This window comes from Perca fluviatilis, chromosome 12 (genome assembly GCF_010015445.1).
Source record: "Perca fluviatilis chromosome 12, GENO_Pfluv_1.0, whole genome shotgun sequence".
Taxonomy (NCBI): Eukaryota; Metazoa; Chordata; class Actinopteri; order Perciformes; family Percidae; genus Perca; species Perca fluviatilis.
Genome location: NC_053123.1, coordinates 26314253 through 26331658, shown reverse-complemented (window position 1 = coordinate 26331658; position 17406 = coordinate 26314253). Strand labels below are relative to the sequence as shown.

Here is a 17406-nt window from a genome sequence, read left to right as displayed (position 1 = left end):
TTTTTAATCCAATTACAAGATTGCACTTTCCTGTGTGTTCAGACAAGATGTGGGGCACATTTTTAATCTGTGTGATTAGACTCAAATCCCCCAGGCAAAATAAATGACAAAGACGAATCCCTGTGCAAGTTGAAAATGTTTCAACTTCAGCAAAATATTTGAGCATTCCTCTGGTCTTTATTAAGAGTGAAATAACAAAGAACCGGTGTTTCTGGTGAGTCTGAGTTTAGTGACAGGCTGAGGTGAATACAAGCACACACAACCATAGAAACGGTTGGTGCTTCTGCTGCTGGTAAGCTACCAGCCAACGTACAAACTGTTTGGGGCAAAAAAGACAGTTTAGCCATGCCCCTTATTCTGACAAAACTGTAATGAACTGGATATAGGTTGAATCACTATTGCCTTACACTAATAAGCAATACCCACTGGTAAAACAGACATTTATTTAATCCTGAGACACACACAACCTCACCTACGACCTGAGCTCTGTACCACAACTTGTCGTCATAACGGGCAACACAGGCCTGTTCGATCACAGGGCAGTAGATGTTGAGGTCATCTTCTCCAGCCATGCTTGTCGCATTGTAACACTCTTGGAGCTTGTTTGAGAGCAACATAGACTCCATATTATCAACCTGGTAGGGCCGATGAAAAAGTGAAAAGATGGGGGAATGAAAAAGAGAGATTTTTTTCAGTAAAAATAAAAAAGGAAAACGTATTTCTATGTGGGAAAACACTGACCTTTAAAAACAGCTCTACTTTCTCTTCTAAGCACATATATTTCTCTCTAGTTTATCTAAATTATATCTCTGGCATCTAAGCCTTGTTTGAGCATTATATATATTTAGTACCAGCTGGATGTAGAAGTCAGAGGGGTTGTTGATATGGGACACCACAGCATTGAGCTCCGTGTTGAATTTGGGATAGTCACGAGGGTAGTACAGCAGGGGCCTCCTGCCCAACTTCACTGGAGAATAAAACCTACAGTATTGGCAGTATTGGAAGAGCACAGCCCAAATTAGGCCACTACAGTAGTAGGTCTCGATATTCAGAAAGTATTTATATTTAAATATTCAATTACATCAAATAAAAACTAATTTGATGATCAGAATTTTTCCTGGTAATCTGCACATGGGTACCTGGCCACTTCAATGAAAACAAGGAACTCTCTGACAGAGATGGGCACATCACTTGATTGGTCCATGGGAGCTTTCCTTAGGTCCACCAATAAAGAGTCTCTGTCCTGACCCAAAGGCCGCATCTCCACTGCTGCAGAGCCAACCACACTTTGGAATTCAACCTGCGCCTCTTTACTCCAGCCCTTTGTCTGAAAACACACACACACACACACACACACACACACACAAAAAGAAAGCACCGCAACATAAAACGTAAAACAAAAAATACATTAAAATTAACAAAAAAAGAGAATAGAAAACATTTCACAAACCAGTAAAGGTACTTGAGGTACCTTCTGTCTTTCTCACACTTACATTTGATTGTTTGTACACCCTCAGATACTGAAGCTAGAGGAAGGTGGAAATTGGCTGTTTTCCTTTCTGTGCACCTTTAACAGTTTTGAAAACAAGCCAACGATTTGATCAGCAGCGGTAGGCTAGGCCACCCTGCCTATTACCAAACTTTTACAGTAAAAAGTAACTTGAACAAGTCCCAAGTCTTTTCTGTTGCGTAGATGTTAGTGCATTTCAAACGATTAAAATATTTAATCGCGATTAATCACATTAATGTCATAGTTAACTCACGATTAATCGCAATTAATCACACATTTTTTCCTATTCTAAATGTCCCTTGATTTCTTTTTGTCCCATTATATTTTTTCGTTTTAATGCTCTTATCAACATGGAAAAGTGGATCGGGCTTGCTTTCTGCAAGTGTTTTTTTAACAAAATTGGCATATACGTAGTGTTCAATTTCACACTAACATTCTCACTTGGAACTAATAATCTGTCACATAATGTAACACTGTTACCTCCATTTTCCACTGCAGATAGTACTGCCTCATGCCTGAGGCGAGCGTGGCTGGTCGTCATAGAGACTATGGTTTCCCCCGACTCATTTCCTGGTTCTCGTTCTCCATTAACAACGTAAAATCCAGGAGAGGGTTAACTTTTCCTGCTACAGGTTTCCCACCGTGGTCAGAAAGAACAGAGGAGACACTTTGTTTCTCTCACTGACTGTAGAGTCACTACTCGCTCCGAAGCTAATCGCCGTGACGAGCCTACTAGCTACGCGGCTCGCAAGCCCAAACACGTGTGTGCGGCCGCAGCGTGTGTCTGTTTTGTTTCCGGTCTGTGAAATTACAAATCCCACTATGGCCACGCCAAGACCCGCCCTTCAATCACTACTATTGGCCAGGCGTCCAAGGTAATGTAACCCCATTTGTTCAGGTCCTATCCCCTGACAAATCGCTATCCTAACCACTCGAGGTGAAATGCCTAACTCCAACCAATCGAGCTGCTTCGTAGGGCATGTCTTGGCGTGGCCATAGTGGGATTCGTTATTTTGCTTCCGGTCTAGCTAGATCCGAAAGAACGTTAATCCTTCTTTAACTGTCTATACGTTAATCGCATGATAAAAAAATTGTCGCCGTTAAAATGGGTTTGCGTTAACGCTGTTAATAACGGGTTAAACTGACAGCCCTAGTTGTTTTTAATGTTTTTATCTCTGGATTTGTTGGTTTTTTTCTGTCTTATAAATACATCATGCACAAGATGTACATGTTGTGTTGTTGCTTTTGGTGTTGTATTTTTTTTAAACAGAGTTTGAAACTTGAGGGCCACCATATCTTGTTAATCTCCTCTTGTTAGAGAGGGGAAATGTGATTATTTTGGCAAAAACAGAAAGAAAGTGTATTATTTAAATCTCAGTGGTCTTACCAGGTCATAGGGGATCAGGTCCTTGAGTGAACATCTGATGGCCTGAGGAACAAAGTTTTGCAGCTCTACATTCACCGATTCATCCACCTTCCTCAGGCAGTTATTCACAGCATTCAGTGAAGACTCCTCACAGTTTCCCTCCTCACTGGAAAATTTGTCAGAGGATTGGAGAATGTACAACTACTGAGTACCTAAGAAAAATGCTTCACAATCAAAACATTTAAAATGGGTCAGTTAAGCATTTATGCTGTGTGTACTACAGTATATATTTGTGTGCAACTTTTCAGATATTGAAAAAAATGCAAATTATGTAGATATCATTTTTTTATTTAGGTCTACATATATTCAAGACATGTAGACCTGTGCACGGATAACAAAAGAACTGCAAAACTTGCAATGCAGGAATCATTCTTATTTTTCTTCTTTAGTAGGTCTAAACTATTATAATGAGACAAAACTATTATAATTGCTGTGTGAGAATAACAAAGGGAGACACTTTGGAAGGCTGTCATTGATTTAGCTGGAAACTAGGGAGAGAAGTCACAGTAAGGATGCAGTGGGTAGTTGACAGAATGAAAGCCATTTTTTTTTTTTCCTATCTGTGGACCATCTGGTGCTCCAGAAGAGGATTGGGGTCAATTTTTTTTGGACAGTATATGAAACATGTCACTATAAAATGGCTTAAGTCCCTGCCTGAGCTGCAAGCTTGCATTTTCAACCTATTGGAAACATGAATATGTATACCTTCGGGCAATTTTGTGTGTGTACCTCTGTATGGTGAGGATTTTGCAGAAGCCATAGTCAAGGAAGAAGACTCGGATACTGGCCAGCTGGGTGGCTGGGCAGGCTTTCACAGCCTCCACACATCCTTTCCTCAAAACTTCAGCCACACTGGCCCGGCACCAGTGATCCTTGTTACACTTTGCAAAGATTATGGAGCCTGGAGAGGAGCAGAGCAACAAACGCTGAATCATACACCCAGTAAGTTTCACTCCACTCTGAGAGACTGAGTGGTGTGTGATGCAATCTCAATATTATTTGGTGGGAAAGTCAAACATAATGAATGAACACAAATTGTTGAATACTGGTATCTCTTCATCCATTATCATGGAAAGAAAAACGTTTTTTTGGGTTATGAATCAAACAATCCAAGTCACTTAATTACCAATTCTTAATTAAGTGCACATTGGCCAACTAACTAAATCATGATGATAAAAATGTCCAGCAGCACTTATAAACGTTTTGTAAAATTAACTCAAAACCTTGCCTTTAACCAATAATGACTAAACATCATTGCAACATGGAGAATGCATAAACCTGAAATTCTGTCTGGCACGCACGCACGCTCACTCACTCACATACCGGTCTCCACCATGTGACTAGAAGTGAAGTAAGAACTGCGTTTGTTGCAGAAGTATTGGATATTCTTAGATAGGATCTCGCTGTCCCTCTTCTCGGCCATGTAGCGGACGTAGAAGTGATTTGGATTCACAATGTGGGTAACAACCACCCACTGGGTGCCTAGAAGAGAGGAACAAGGAGAATCAGAGTGGGAGGACATTTAGTAGGGGTATGAGGAATCAAGGGAATAGGGAAAGATACAAGAGAAAAAGGATGATAAAATACGAAAAGTTGGAAGTAGCTGATGGGATTACATTTCACTTGAATTGTACCTTGTACGATTTTTTGTGACAAATTAAATTGATTGAGTGAAAATCGGTCCAAGGGAGAGAAGAAGAATGCATGGAAGATGCAAAGGAATAAGAAAGAATAAGAGAAAGGATGGAAGCAGGAGAAGGGATATGAGAGGGGATGAAGAAAAGAGGAAAATACAGCAGGTAAGGCAAGAGAATAACATCTGACAAGGTTTTCAGGTTGGATGAGAGACTAGAAGGATGAGAGTGAGAGGTGGTGATGAGGAAAATAAGTTTCATATGCTGTGAAAACGTCTCATAGTCGCGTTAAATAGTTGTCCGATCAGGTGTCTTGGTAGAGTTGGTTTTAACACCTGATGCGAATATTACGGGAGTACGTATTAAAACCACAGTTGTGACCGCTTAATCAGCATTGCCCTGACTCCCTGAACAAGCTGCAGAGGCGTTGGCGTCCCGCTCCTTCTCTCTGCTGAGCCCCGTTCACGTAACAGCGGCAGTTAAACTGTATTTCACACTGTGATGGTTAAATTTGCAATTAATCTGCGGTTCACATGCATGCCGAACCATAGGGGCGATCCGTTACATAACCGACAATTTATTGATCAATAGAATGTATTTCAAAATAGGAAACATTACACTTCATGACATTTTGTATTCATAACACTGTTGAATTATTGTACAAATTAGCTACAACAATAATAAGTTACCTTATGTAAGTCACTCATCTTAGGAGCAAAATGTGGTCCTTGGGAAAAAAAGTTTCCGTTATGCCCTGTTCATACTAATGAAATAAAATGTTTGTGGTCAAGAGTAGCTGGATGCGAAAGCCCCCTTTCTGCATTATATTATATTGAGTGTTGTATTCTGGGTTGTTTGCTTTTTCCTTTTCTTTTTTACAGTAGAAATGGACAGACAGATTAATCTGGCGAGCTCGATCAAGATAGACAATGCCACAAAATGTCCAGTGAGAAGATTTGAAGCTGAAAACTTTGAGATTATAAAAATTAGATACAAAGACCAGTGCAATGCACACTGAATTTTATCTACCAGTAACAAAGAAAGAGACTGTCTTAAAATGTGGGTTTTCTCATATGCAGGCAAATATTGTATTAGGTCAAAGAGTTACAACATCTATATCATAAACAACTATATGATAACTCAGTTGACTATCCCTACCATTTCTCTTATGGCCCAACATCAGATTTTTCCTTCTCTTGTGGCTTCTCCATTTGTCATTAGCCAGCTCAGGGCCGGTGGGTGGGAGAGCTACAGAAAGAAACAAAGCATTTAATAAAAATACATTAAGGCTTCTCTTCTGCCTCTATCATAAGCAATTTAATGTTCCGATTGAACCTGACATTAAATCAAAATCAAACAGGAACATGACGAAGTCAAACACACCGTTCTCTTGTCTCTCGATGAGAAGCTCCTCAACAATAACATCTGGAGTTTCATGATCTGAGGCCGAGTTGTGGCGAGAAAGGTTGGGCCTGCGACGAAGTGTAGGGCTAGGAGAGGAGCCTCGCGATGACACACAGTTAGCTCCCGGGCTCTCCTGGTCCTGGTTTTGTGGGGTGGGGAACTTGTTGCGACTAGGTAAGATACAGTTTCTGTTACTGCCCTTTGCACTTTGCCAGGGGGGCTTTCTGTTGGAGTTGCCATGCTGGACGTCTGTGGGTGGAGACTCGGACAAGCTAAAAGGGACCAACAAGAGGACTTTGCTTTAAAACACAGATGCCACAGGAGTTAAGAGCCATATAACAGAAGGAGAATGTCATTTAAAAATATGACGCAAATTAACTTGACAGCTTTAAACTGCAGATGCAAAACTGAAAGATCTGAGGAAATTACAGGAGAGGGCACCACTTGTATCGTTACGTAATAGTAACATAAGGTACAAAACCAAGAGCATCCCCCTAACACAAAAAGCTGCATTCATTACAAAAGACATTTGAAACTTTGCCAAAATTGTGAGGTTACACAACATTATCTCAGTTGATCTAATAAATTATCAAAACTTTACTTACATTAAAAACTAATACACCAAACATAATATTTATGGACTCACTTCTTTGGGTTGCTGACTTCCATCTTCAGAGACAATGACAGACTCTGGTTCCCACCTTCTGACAGGAAAACACAGCTAGAACACAAACACACAAAATAATTACATACATTTTTATTGCAGTTTATTTGTGTCATGAACATACTGTTGCAGTGGTGAAATAACACATAAGGTCTAAGATAAAATACTGCAAACAAACATCAGGCTTAAAAATGACAAACCTCATTCCAGAATCCATAGTATTGCATTTCATATCGTAGGACTGGATATCCACAGGAGCACGCAACGTCTCCAGGACCTGTAACCCACACACAGGCAGCATAATACAAAAGCAGCCACAGTATTTTATTCATTTCGCTTGACTTAATTTCTTATATGGAGAAATTGTTGGAAAATGAACGTAACGGCTGCAGCCAGAGTTTTATAGTACCTGATCGTGCATTGTGTGCTTACTTCAAAGTATCTGTTGGGATGTAAATGAGCATAACATTTCATACCTTATCCAGAGTACAGTACTGCTCCAGGAAGGGGACACGGCGTACTTCTCTGGCCATTTGCATGGCAATGTCCAGGGCCTTTATCCTCTCCTGGACACAGCACACCTCTGCTTTGCTGGTGGAGAATTGTTCCTCCAGTTTTGGCAGCTGAATCAACTGCACATCCCTCCTGTTGACAAAGAAATTACATACAAGATAAGATAAATGTCACTTTACAGACTTTCTTCAAAAAACCTTGGAACTATCCTGAAACTAGCCTGTATTTTCAAGAGAATTGAACAATCTGAAGAGAAAAAAAAAAAAACAAGACCTGCATCAACTGTGCACAGGTTTCATGTCAATAAATATATTTTTCCTGTAGAGAACAGTTTATATCCCATACCAATTTTGAATAGCATGTAAAGCCTTGTCTGCAGCTTGCTTGATCTCAATCTCCAGCCGAGCTCTCTCTCTCTTCACCTGTTCTGCCAGACCAGTCGTCAGAGACTGCAGAGATAAAACACAGGCATGGAACACTCAAGTAACACACAAAATGTAAAACAATAAAAATAATAAAAGAGTCTAAAATCAAGTTCTCCAAGGTGTGTGCAGTTTTTTGTTGTTGATCTAGTGCAGCTTTCACCTCATGGATGTGGTCCAGAAGGGCATGATTTTCTGCAGCTCGGACCAACGCCTCATCCACCGCCTTCTCAACGTCCTTAATATCAGCTGGCTGAATTAAACATAACCAAATAATAAACAACCATTTTAAATCTGAATCATTTATGTTTACCGTAACCCTTGACTGCGTCCCCCTGTCCAATTCACTGAGGTTAACTTAAGGGTAGATGACAAATTTATGTCAATAATAATAATGCCAATTAGGCCTGTCACGATAACACATTTTGCTGGACGATAAATTGTCCCAGAAATTATATCCAATATAATGATAATGGCATAATAATGCAGGTACACCTTTTCAAAGATCAATAAACTTTTATTTCTGAAGCATATTTAACACTGGAACTGGAAGACATTTTAAAATATCCACAATAAATGAACAACCAAAAACAATAAATAAAATGGGAATTTTTCCGGCCGCGATCATTTCCATTTCAAAATTGTCAAGCTCATTTGTATTTATCATGCGATTAATTGATTTATTGCATATTGCATATTGCGACAGACCTAATGCCAATGCTCAAAGTATAATATGAGAATTAGTAACAACTTGAGATCTGATCAAAATGTTGTAACACTAATACACCTCAGTCAGCCATGGTTTTTATCTATTAACAGAGTATCCCAGGCAACCTTTTCTCGAGCTACATCCTTTAGGGAACCCAAGGCATTCCCAGGTTATATAAATATTTCAGTGCATATTAGGTCTGCCCCAGGGGTGGCTCTCCAGCTGGACATATTCAGAATATCTCAAAAGGAAGTCACTCAAGAGAATTCTCTATGCACCTGAGTGGGCAACATTTAATATTCCATTAGACTTTCTCAAGTTATATCCAGGCGTGATTAGCCACGTTATCTGGATCTGTAATTATTCTTTGTCAGAACTAAAAGCATATGACAATAAGTGAGGAGCTGCACATACATCTACTGGTAAATTAATCAAAACAGTCTGGCAAAATTGATCGGTTTAGTCACTGTGCCAATCAATTTGTTTATCACTCTCTTGGGCTGCGTTTGTACTATATGTTGTCCAACACCTCACTCCCAACACACAGGGGACATTTTACTTTTTCTCTCAGAATTGCAAGCACTGTTTTTATCCCAAACTCGTGATACTTGTACTACTGTACTTTAATGCCCGCTCACATGACTTTGATAAAAATCCATGTCTTAAGGAATAGGAGTAATGTCACAGTGCTGTGAAGTTTGAAATGTGCCAACAGGCAGTTTAATGACATGAGAACTTTTATTCCCCAACAACAACTCCTATGTTCACCCAAACATACCTGCTCCACATGCTTGGTATTGGTGTTAATGTCTTTGGACGGTGATACTTTGTTCCTTTTGCGATTCTTCGACATCTCACACCTTCAGGAGATTACAACACAAAAGCAATTATCAAAGTTAAAACATATTCCCTTTTGCAGATCCATTATACAATCTGATGACAAGAATGAGGCCAAAGATTTGTTAAACTACAGGTGTCAGTAGTGTGGCTCATGTTAACAGTGAAAATGGCATTTTACCTTTTCATCTTGTTCATTTTAGAAGTGTAGATGAGGCCAATGATTCTGCTATCTTCCTGCAGGCCAAACACCCCACCTTCAGGAAGGTTTGACTCAACCTGCAGAGAGTGAGCTTTTCAATGTCATCCTACCACATGAATATTTGCAGCCTTGAACTTGAAGCATTCCAAATCACAAATTCAACAGGCAATCCAAGAATTGAATCTCTCTAATAAATAGGGAAACCTGTGTGTGTGTGTGTGTGTGTGTGTTTGTGTCTCTCTTTGAAATATCTCATGAACCATTCATCCAATCTACTTCACACTTGGTTTCCTGAGGTTTTGAATTTGGAGCAGTTTGGACAGTATTGGATATTGGATATTAATAAACTGAATAAAACTATACGACCGCACAATAAAGGTTGAGGAAAAAAGGTTGAGAGAAAAACGGTGGCTCTTCAGTGTCTACGCTTCACAAAAAGCCCAGCTTAAATTCAATCGGATCATTTTGCTTAGAGCAAACTCAATAAAAGGCATTTTTCCGATACAAGATCGTATAGACACAATGGGCCCTATTTTAACGATCTGAAACGCAAGTATCAAACGTGAAGCGCAAGTAGCTTTGTGGGCGGATCTCGGCCACTGTTGCTATTATACCGGCGGGATAAATGACTCCTGCGCCCAACGCAAATCTAAAATGGGTTGGTCTGAAGTAGCTAGATGTGGTGTGGGCGTAACGTGCAATAAACCAATCAGAGCGTCATCTCACTCATCTCATTCCCTTTAAGAGCAGGCGCGCTTGTTCCATGGCAGATTGCTATTATAACGGTGGATTTGCCTGTCCGAGATGCGGCAAAGTAATATAGCCCGTCTTGGCCGGATGTAGATGAGAGAAACAAAGTGTATGCGCGTTGTGCACATGCTACATTATGGCCAAGCATGCGCCCCTAAAATAGCATCTGAATAACGCGCCACTGACTTTAGACCAGGTTTTTCCTGGTCAGTGGCAGAATTGTTTTCTGAAACTGCAAAATAGCACCAGGGAACGTTTGCACCTGAACACACCTCCTCTTTTCGCTGAACCGCACCCGGGAGCACAAATACTAGGGCTGCACGATTATCGTCAAAATGATAATCACGATTATTTTGATCAATATTGAGATCACGATTAATTATCACGATAATTTGTTGATTTGAACCAAAACAAATTTTATTGTCACATAGGCTAATTATAACTGCTTTTACATCCATATTGTGCTACATTCCTGCTAATACGTCCATATTGTGCTACATCCCTCCTTTATTGAAGGATACTGTGAAGGAGTATGCCATTTCAGCTGTTGTGCGACCACTTTCCACACATGCACGTTTGCCGTGAAAGATACAGGCAACGCAATTTTCTGTTCACGTTAACGGCGCATGTGGTGCCCGGTATATACCGGACGAAATAGCAACGCGGATTTCGGTACAGGAACAGTCGCAGTCTTAACGGTAGCGGTCGTTGCCGGTAACCTACTCGTATGACAGAGTGCACGGACCGAAGCTTTGTGATAGGGCTGGGAAAAAAATCGATTTGATTTAAAAATCGAGTTGGTAGGTCAAATCGATTCATTTATATTTTTTTTTCAATCCAAATACAGTATAAATAATTTGGATGTTTAACAATCTTTGTTGCACACTGCACAGTGACTTTTCAGTTAGAGCAGTGGTTCTCAAACTTTTTTGTGCCAGCGCCCCCCTATCCATTATCCAGGTCCCTAACGCCCCCCATCAAATATTATGTAGGCTAAATGCCCTGAATATTAATGATTACGCCCTAATATAGGCCTATTATTGTTGTTACTATTGTTATCAAAAATAATCAAAAAATCAAATCATTGAATGACAAACAACACATGTATTAGTTTCCCAGGTATCAAAAACGCCATGTGAATAGAAATTATATATATTTACAGGTTTTTTTTAAAATGCAACCATTTGACATTCAAATTAAATAACAGCAGCCAATCAGAACGACTAGATATGTAACATTCAAACTATAAATAGGTATTATCAAAAGACCTGCTGCATGGTGTGAACCTTAGCACCTTTAGAAGATGACTATAATTTGAAGTGACCTTTTTTGTTTGTGAAGTGACCTTGGGTGTCATGAAATGCGCTTTAAATAAAATGTATTATTATTATTATTATTATTATTATTACAAACACTAACAGTAGCCAATCAGAAACAGCTAGCACTTTAACATTCAAATCTATTTTTCATTCAAATCTAAAATCGAATTGTCGAACAAGCTGGCACTTATCAAAGGGTAAAAGCAGAAGGATCACACACACACACACACACACACACACACACACACACACACACACACACACACACACACACACACACACACACACACACACACACACACACACACACACACACACACACACACACACACACACACACGTATTTTGGTGATGACAAACGACTTGAAGAACGACACCTACTGCCGAATGGAAATAAGTTTACAACCTTTGAAAGTTAGTGAGAGGCGTTTTTTAATGCTTAGAAGAGTCTAGCTATGTTTGCTATCGCCTGTCTTGGGAGTAAATAGCAGAAAAAAACGTTTGGAGAAAACGCACCCCCACATCGCGCTCTGTTTTGTGGAGGTGTGAGATTCCGCATTGTGTAAACAGTGACATCACTGCCTCTATGGCTTCCATAAGAAAGTTTTAAAACACCAAATATAAGCCCTGAACTGCCCGCAAGTTTATGGAACAGCTGACTGTTTGCCAAACAACAAAGCACAGTCGATATCTCTCGCACGTCTCTTTTCTTTCTCTCTTTCTCCGTGAAATGAAGCTGCATTCAGGTACAGTAGGAAACGCTGTGTTTTTAATAAACCATCTGACGAAAAACTGTTACTGTGAAATATAAAGTCTACTTGTGCTGACATTGGGGTAAAGAATACAACAGGACGTCGCGATTGGTTTATTCTTATCTGAACGCAGCTTCACGTAGTAGCTACAGAGCTCATTTAAGACGATACTCTGACGGCCCGTTTCCATGAAGGCAGCACGGAGCTGCACCAAACAAAGCTGACAGAAGCACAGAGAAGATACCCGTCTGGTCCAGTCGCAGTGCTGTAAACTGGCAGCTTTTAATGTTGCAGACTACTTATTCTTTAGTAGTTTAAGTGTAAACATGTATTGTTATTGTGAATCTTTGGTTTAAACTAGCTTTCAAACAAACGCCCCCCAACGGCACCTCAACGCCCCCCTTTCCAAAATATTTGCTCCAACGCCCCCCATCATCTTCTGAACGCCCCCTGGGGGGCGGTACCGCCCCCGTTGAGAAACACTGAGTTAGAGAAAGGGTTTGCCTTTACAATTTTGTTTATGTTGATGCACTTTAATTAAATACAATAAATATATATTTTTAAAATATATTTACAGTTCGCAGTTATTTTGTTTTAAATGGAAGGGGGGGAAAATCGAATCGTAAATCGAGTTTTTTATTTAAAAAATCGCAGATTTTTTTAGGGAAAGAAATCGCCCAGCTCTACTTTGTGACTAGCATCTAATGACTAGCAAGCACTGTCTTACCGCTGCTGCCGTCCAAAACATGCGCTGCAAAAGCAAGCAGCGGGCTCCCTCAATTTGAGGCACGAAGTGCTAAACGGCGTCCCATCTCCACCCTTTTCCTCTTGTCCTCTATTCATGCCCAGCGCCATTTGTTTTTAACCACTTTCTCAACTAAAGCTGCCTGTATCTACCATGGTATCTACATGCTCCAAGTTTGATAAACTTTGCCTCCATTTTTTTTAGCCGCGTTACCACACAGCACAGCACTCTGACATTTCGGCAAAGACCCGCCCTACTTTGCATCCGATTGGCTAGAACTTGTTTCATTGGTAGGTGGAACTCGTTTCATTGGTTGGTGGAAGTTCGATGATTGGTTAAATCCATAGACAGTATGGTTAAATCCAGCGCATCAAATCAAATCCCATGTGGACTTTTTAATTTATTTATTTTTCTAAAATAGTCATACGCCAGAAATCGGGCACCAGGCCCGAGTACTTACACCCCCCCCCCTAAACATTTTATCATCATTTATCATTGAATCTACACGATTCACGCAAGTCACCTATTTTGGTTTCAAAACGGCGAATTTCGCCGAAAGGTGAGTGATTTTCATGTCTGTATGAGCTAAAAGACACAAACTAGCACTATGGTCACGGCTGTTGTCTGAAAAACAAAACGGACGGGACAAAATGTTGCATTTACTGCTAGCTGTTGTGGAATTTTCCTCCTCACGTTACTCTGTGACTGTCTACATCTAGAAACTAAGCTGCGCGGTGCAGGGAACAACTGATTGGCTCATGGAGGCACGTGGTCAGACAGTGGTTTATGGAGCGCTAGATTGGCTTTGCAAAAACTTGGATAAGGAGCGTTCTATGAACGGAATGACGCATTTTAAATATCGCTCGATCACGCAAGTTTGATCGTGGAAATCCAAAATCGTGATCGTGATTAAAATTCGATTAATTGTGCAGCCCTAGCAAATACATTCCCTAATTTACCGACGTGCGTCTGTGGAGGGAAAAGTCCGCTGTGCGTCGGGTGCAAAATAGGAATGATACATGCATCTGTGTACAAAGGCAATTGCGCTGTGTGCAAGATAGGGCCCTATATCGTATTAAGTTGCTGTGAGCTGTAAATTCACCACTTCTTCCTTCTTACGCAGATCTGCCTCTACCACCCTCGATGCTCACCCTGGGTCCGGTTGTTTTACAACACTAAGAACATTACCGTCGGAAAATACCCCCGCGAATCAAATCCATACTTCAAAGTTAACCATCAAGTCACTAAGCCTGTTTGGAAATTAACAACTCTGCAGAAGTGTAAATTCGTTAACCATATATGACGAGACAGCACCGCCGCCATTAAACGCTGACAGTGGCAAAATCAACATGCAATATCGTTTCGTCGACGAAATAGACAACACTAAAATGTAGTTAAACATAAACTCTTTATTTTCATTGCCTTACACCTTTTCTTCTGCCCCCCCGTCTCTCTCTCTCTCAAGCGACACACACAAATTCCGGAGCTGGCTGACTACGTCGTCTTTGTGAGTCCGTCTCTCTACTCGGTCCCGTTCTGATGGTTGATTAACGCAGATATTTGCTGATTGCTGTTATAACGAGCCGGATGGGTGGCATAAGGCGCACCGCCATCAGTCCATGAGGCAAATGTCTGTGATTACTCAACATTTTAAATTGTGATATAATTGAGTACATTTTGAATATGCAACATTTTCATTCAGGTAAATGTAGTAGTCCAATATGTTTTCATCCGTACACAATAAGTCAGTAGTAGGGTATAAAGTGGGGTTGCATATTAAGTGCTCCTTCTGTAAAAAAGTTTAGGGTACAATGCCCATGGTACAATGGTACTGGAGAAAGCTTCAAGCAGCAATACAACAGGCCAAGCAATCTAGGGCTGCAACAACGAATCGATAAAATTTGATTATTAAAAAAGTTGGCAACGAATTTCATTATCGATTCGTTGTGTCAGTCACGGAGATAAAAAATATTGAGTTGAGCGCAGGGCGGAGCAGCGCAGGGCGGAGCAGCGCAGGGCGGAGCAGCGCAGGGCGGAGCAGCGCAGGGCGAAAGAAAAGAAAAAAAGAGCAGAGCGGGGGTAGAGAAAATATGGAGAGAGACCGGAGAGACCCGTAACGTTGTTCTGAAACACATGGCGGAGGCAGAGAAATCAGTACGACCTAAGTCATCCAATGTGCGGGAGCATTTCACACTAAATAAATCGAAAACGTGTTAATTGCAAGATAAGCAAAAGCAACACAGCATGGCACGGGGGCACTACGGTGATGAGTAAGCACCTAAAAAGTAAACATGTTGGAGTCCTTGATCAGGAGGAAGGGTGTTCAACAGCAGGGTAAAGTCACTACGCAATCCTACTCCTGTTCCGTTTTGAAGTGAGGAACGTAACGTCCCTCCAGTAGCTCTTCTGGTGCTGGTGTGGTGTTTACTCGTTATCCAGCTGACAAGCTAGCGTTAGCTCATTAATAACAGTAGTAAAACAGGGGTGGTATAGTTTGCAAGACTAAAGACACAGTTTTATTCAATCGCCTTTTCTGGCCCATTCAGTTTTTAATCTGTTGTCATGTATATATTCTGTGCTTTGTCCCATATCAGTTACTGTTGATAAATATATTTGTGTGTGTTGTATAAATGAACTTAACTTGCACTTACTACAATGATGGTAATAATTTAATGAATAAGCTTCAAGTGTGTGTGTGTGTGTGTGTGTGTGTGTGTGTCTTGTCTGTATCTGTTCTTTGGGTTACTTACCTTTACACAACTATTAACTAAAACAAGTATGTATGTAAGTATGCATTGAGTTGATGTAAATTAATGCTTTTTCTTTTTTTTATCCGATTCATTGATTAATCGAAAAAATAATCGACAGATTAATCGATTATTAAAATAATCGTTAGTTGCAGCCCTAAAGCAATCGACCCGTTCCAAACAGGCATATTTTGAAAGGGGCACTGTTTTAGTATGAGAAACGATGTTTTAGCTTTAGTCAATACTTGAGTTTAGCCACTCTGTAGTTGCAACAGTAAGATCACTGGTACTTTTACCTCACACTCTGGACATCTAATGACACCGTCACATTGAATGGACAGCAGGCAAGATGTGCAGTAGATGTGGGCACATAAAAGCGCACGAGGTAGGTTGCCGTCAACTTCATCCTCTGAAAAAGAAAAAAAACATTTTAATATTTAGTATAATCCATGTGTGACATGTTAACAGTATTTTAAAGCGGTCCCTTGCCATCCGGAGGTTACCGCCGTAAGTTCAGCATGGTGAACTCTGGGCGGCAGAGCAAAATCTGTGCGCATTCACCTGGGCGAAAACCGCTTTACATACCCCCACCTTATATATATAATGACCCATACCGCCGTGATCAAAACCGCTTCCCATTTGCCGCCTACCTTCCATTGAAATGACTGAGAAACGGCTAGTTGGCGCGCTGCGGTGTGAGCTCCAATCGAACTGAGGTTAGCTAGCTAGCTAGCTAATGTTAACATTAATTGAATGTGAGCTTACCACAGACGAAACAACCTCTTGAAACCTTAGGAAATCAATCAATTATATTATTGGATGTTTCTAAGTCTTCGGTTCAGATAATTATACTAATGTTAAAACTATCAAGGACCTGCCAAAACACCTGCCTGTTAGCAACATTAGCTTACATTAGCTGCTACCACTGGCTTGCTAGCTAGGTGGCAGACGAAATTACGTCTTTTAGCTAACTTCAGGCAAACACGATATAACGGAGCGTTTAACTGTAAGAAAAGGGATGTAAATATCCTACCTGGCAGAGTATATGCCTCGCCACACAACGTGCAAGTGACAGCGCTGGGGTTATCGCCTCTGTCCATAATTTCGTCTTCTTTTGCGTCTTACACCCATACAGCATGCCCTGAGTGATGGCTCTGAGCATGCCCATACAGTCAATGCAAAGGTCTCGCTCACAACCAGGTCAGAACAGGTGGTGCGGTCGGTTGCACGTCACTACGTAGGTGCGTTCAGGGCCCTCAGATAGAGAGGCCGGATAGAAGAGAAAGCCAATAACTAAACTCCGGGAGTGGTGTCAGGGCCAGGCCGTCTATGGTCAAACGTTAAAGTCTATGGACTAAGTAATCAGAATCATAAGATTTATTGCCAAAGTAAGTTTTCACTTGCATGGGCCTTGTCTTGGTGCATACACATATGAAAAGGGGAAAAAGGTACAGTAAAGAGCACAAATAAATAGTAGAAATATTGCAATAAAAATATGTAAGACACTGTTACAAATATGTACAAAAACTGCACGTTTTTGTCCACAGTGTGCAAAAATATTAACCGGGGTGTACAAAAGTTTACAGTATAGTATGCGCAATAGTGAGAGGGGTCTGTCAGTGGAGGTCCAGGGCCTTGGCCCACTGCAGTCTAACTAATGTAAGTAATGTAACTAAAGTAAGTAAGTAATTATGAATAATGTGTTTTAATTACCAAACTAATTACATTGCCTTTCTGGCTTTCATAGCTCAGTCATTCACGCTTTGATGTGC

General features: G+C 40.7%; 1 protein-coding gene across 2 annotated transcripts in view; it reads right to left on the bottom strand.

The window, feature by feature from the left end:
- The window catches only part of rnf17 (ring finger protein 17), a 59119-nt gene extending 42246 nt beyond the window's left edge, over nt 1–16873 (bottom strand). For both annotated transcript variants that reach the window (XM_039817850.1, XM_039817851.1), the window contains exons 1-17: nt 16668–16873; nt 15931–16043; nt 9301–9398; nt 9061–9142; nt 7737–7826; nt 7497–7600; nt 7115–7283; nt 6839–6915; nt 6621–6695; nt 5954–6246; nt 5729–5818; nt 4260–4418; nt 3666–3837; nt 2898–3042; nt 1140–1327; nt 852–981; nt 473–635 (exon numbers count right to left, since the gene is read on the bottom strand). In XM_039817850.1, coding sequence (XP_039673784.1) covers nt 473–635; nt 852–981; nt 1140–1327; nt 2898–3042; nt 3666–3837; nt 4260–4418; nt 5729–5818; nt 5954–6246; nt 6621–6695; nt 6839–6915; nt 7115–7283; nt 7497–7600; nt 7737–7826; nt 9061–9142; nt 9301–9398; nt 15931–16043; nt 16668–16734 — 2215 coding nt within the window. In that variant the 5' untranslated portion in view covers nt 16735–16873. The remainder of the gene's footprint in view (nt 1–472; nt 636–851; nt 982–1139; nt 1328–2897; nt 3043–3665; nt 3838–4259; nt 4419–5728; nt 5819–5953; nt 6247–6620; nt 6696–6838; nt 6916–7114; nt 7284–7496; nt 7601–7736; nt 7827–9060; nt 9143–9300; nt 9399–15930; nt 16044–16667) is intronic.
- Between the last annotated feature and the right edge of the window lie 533 nt (nt 16874–17406).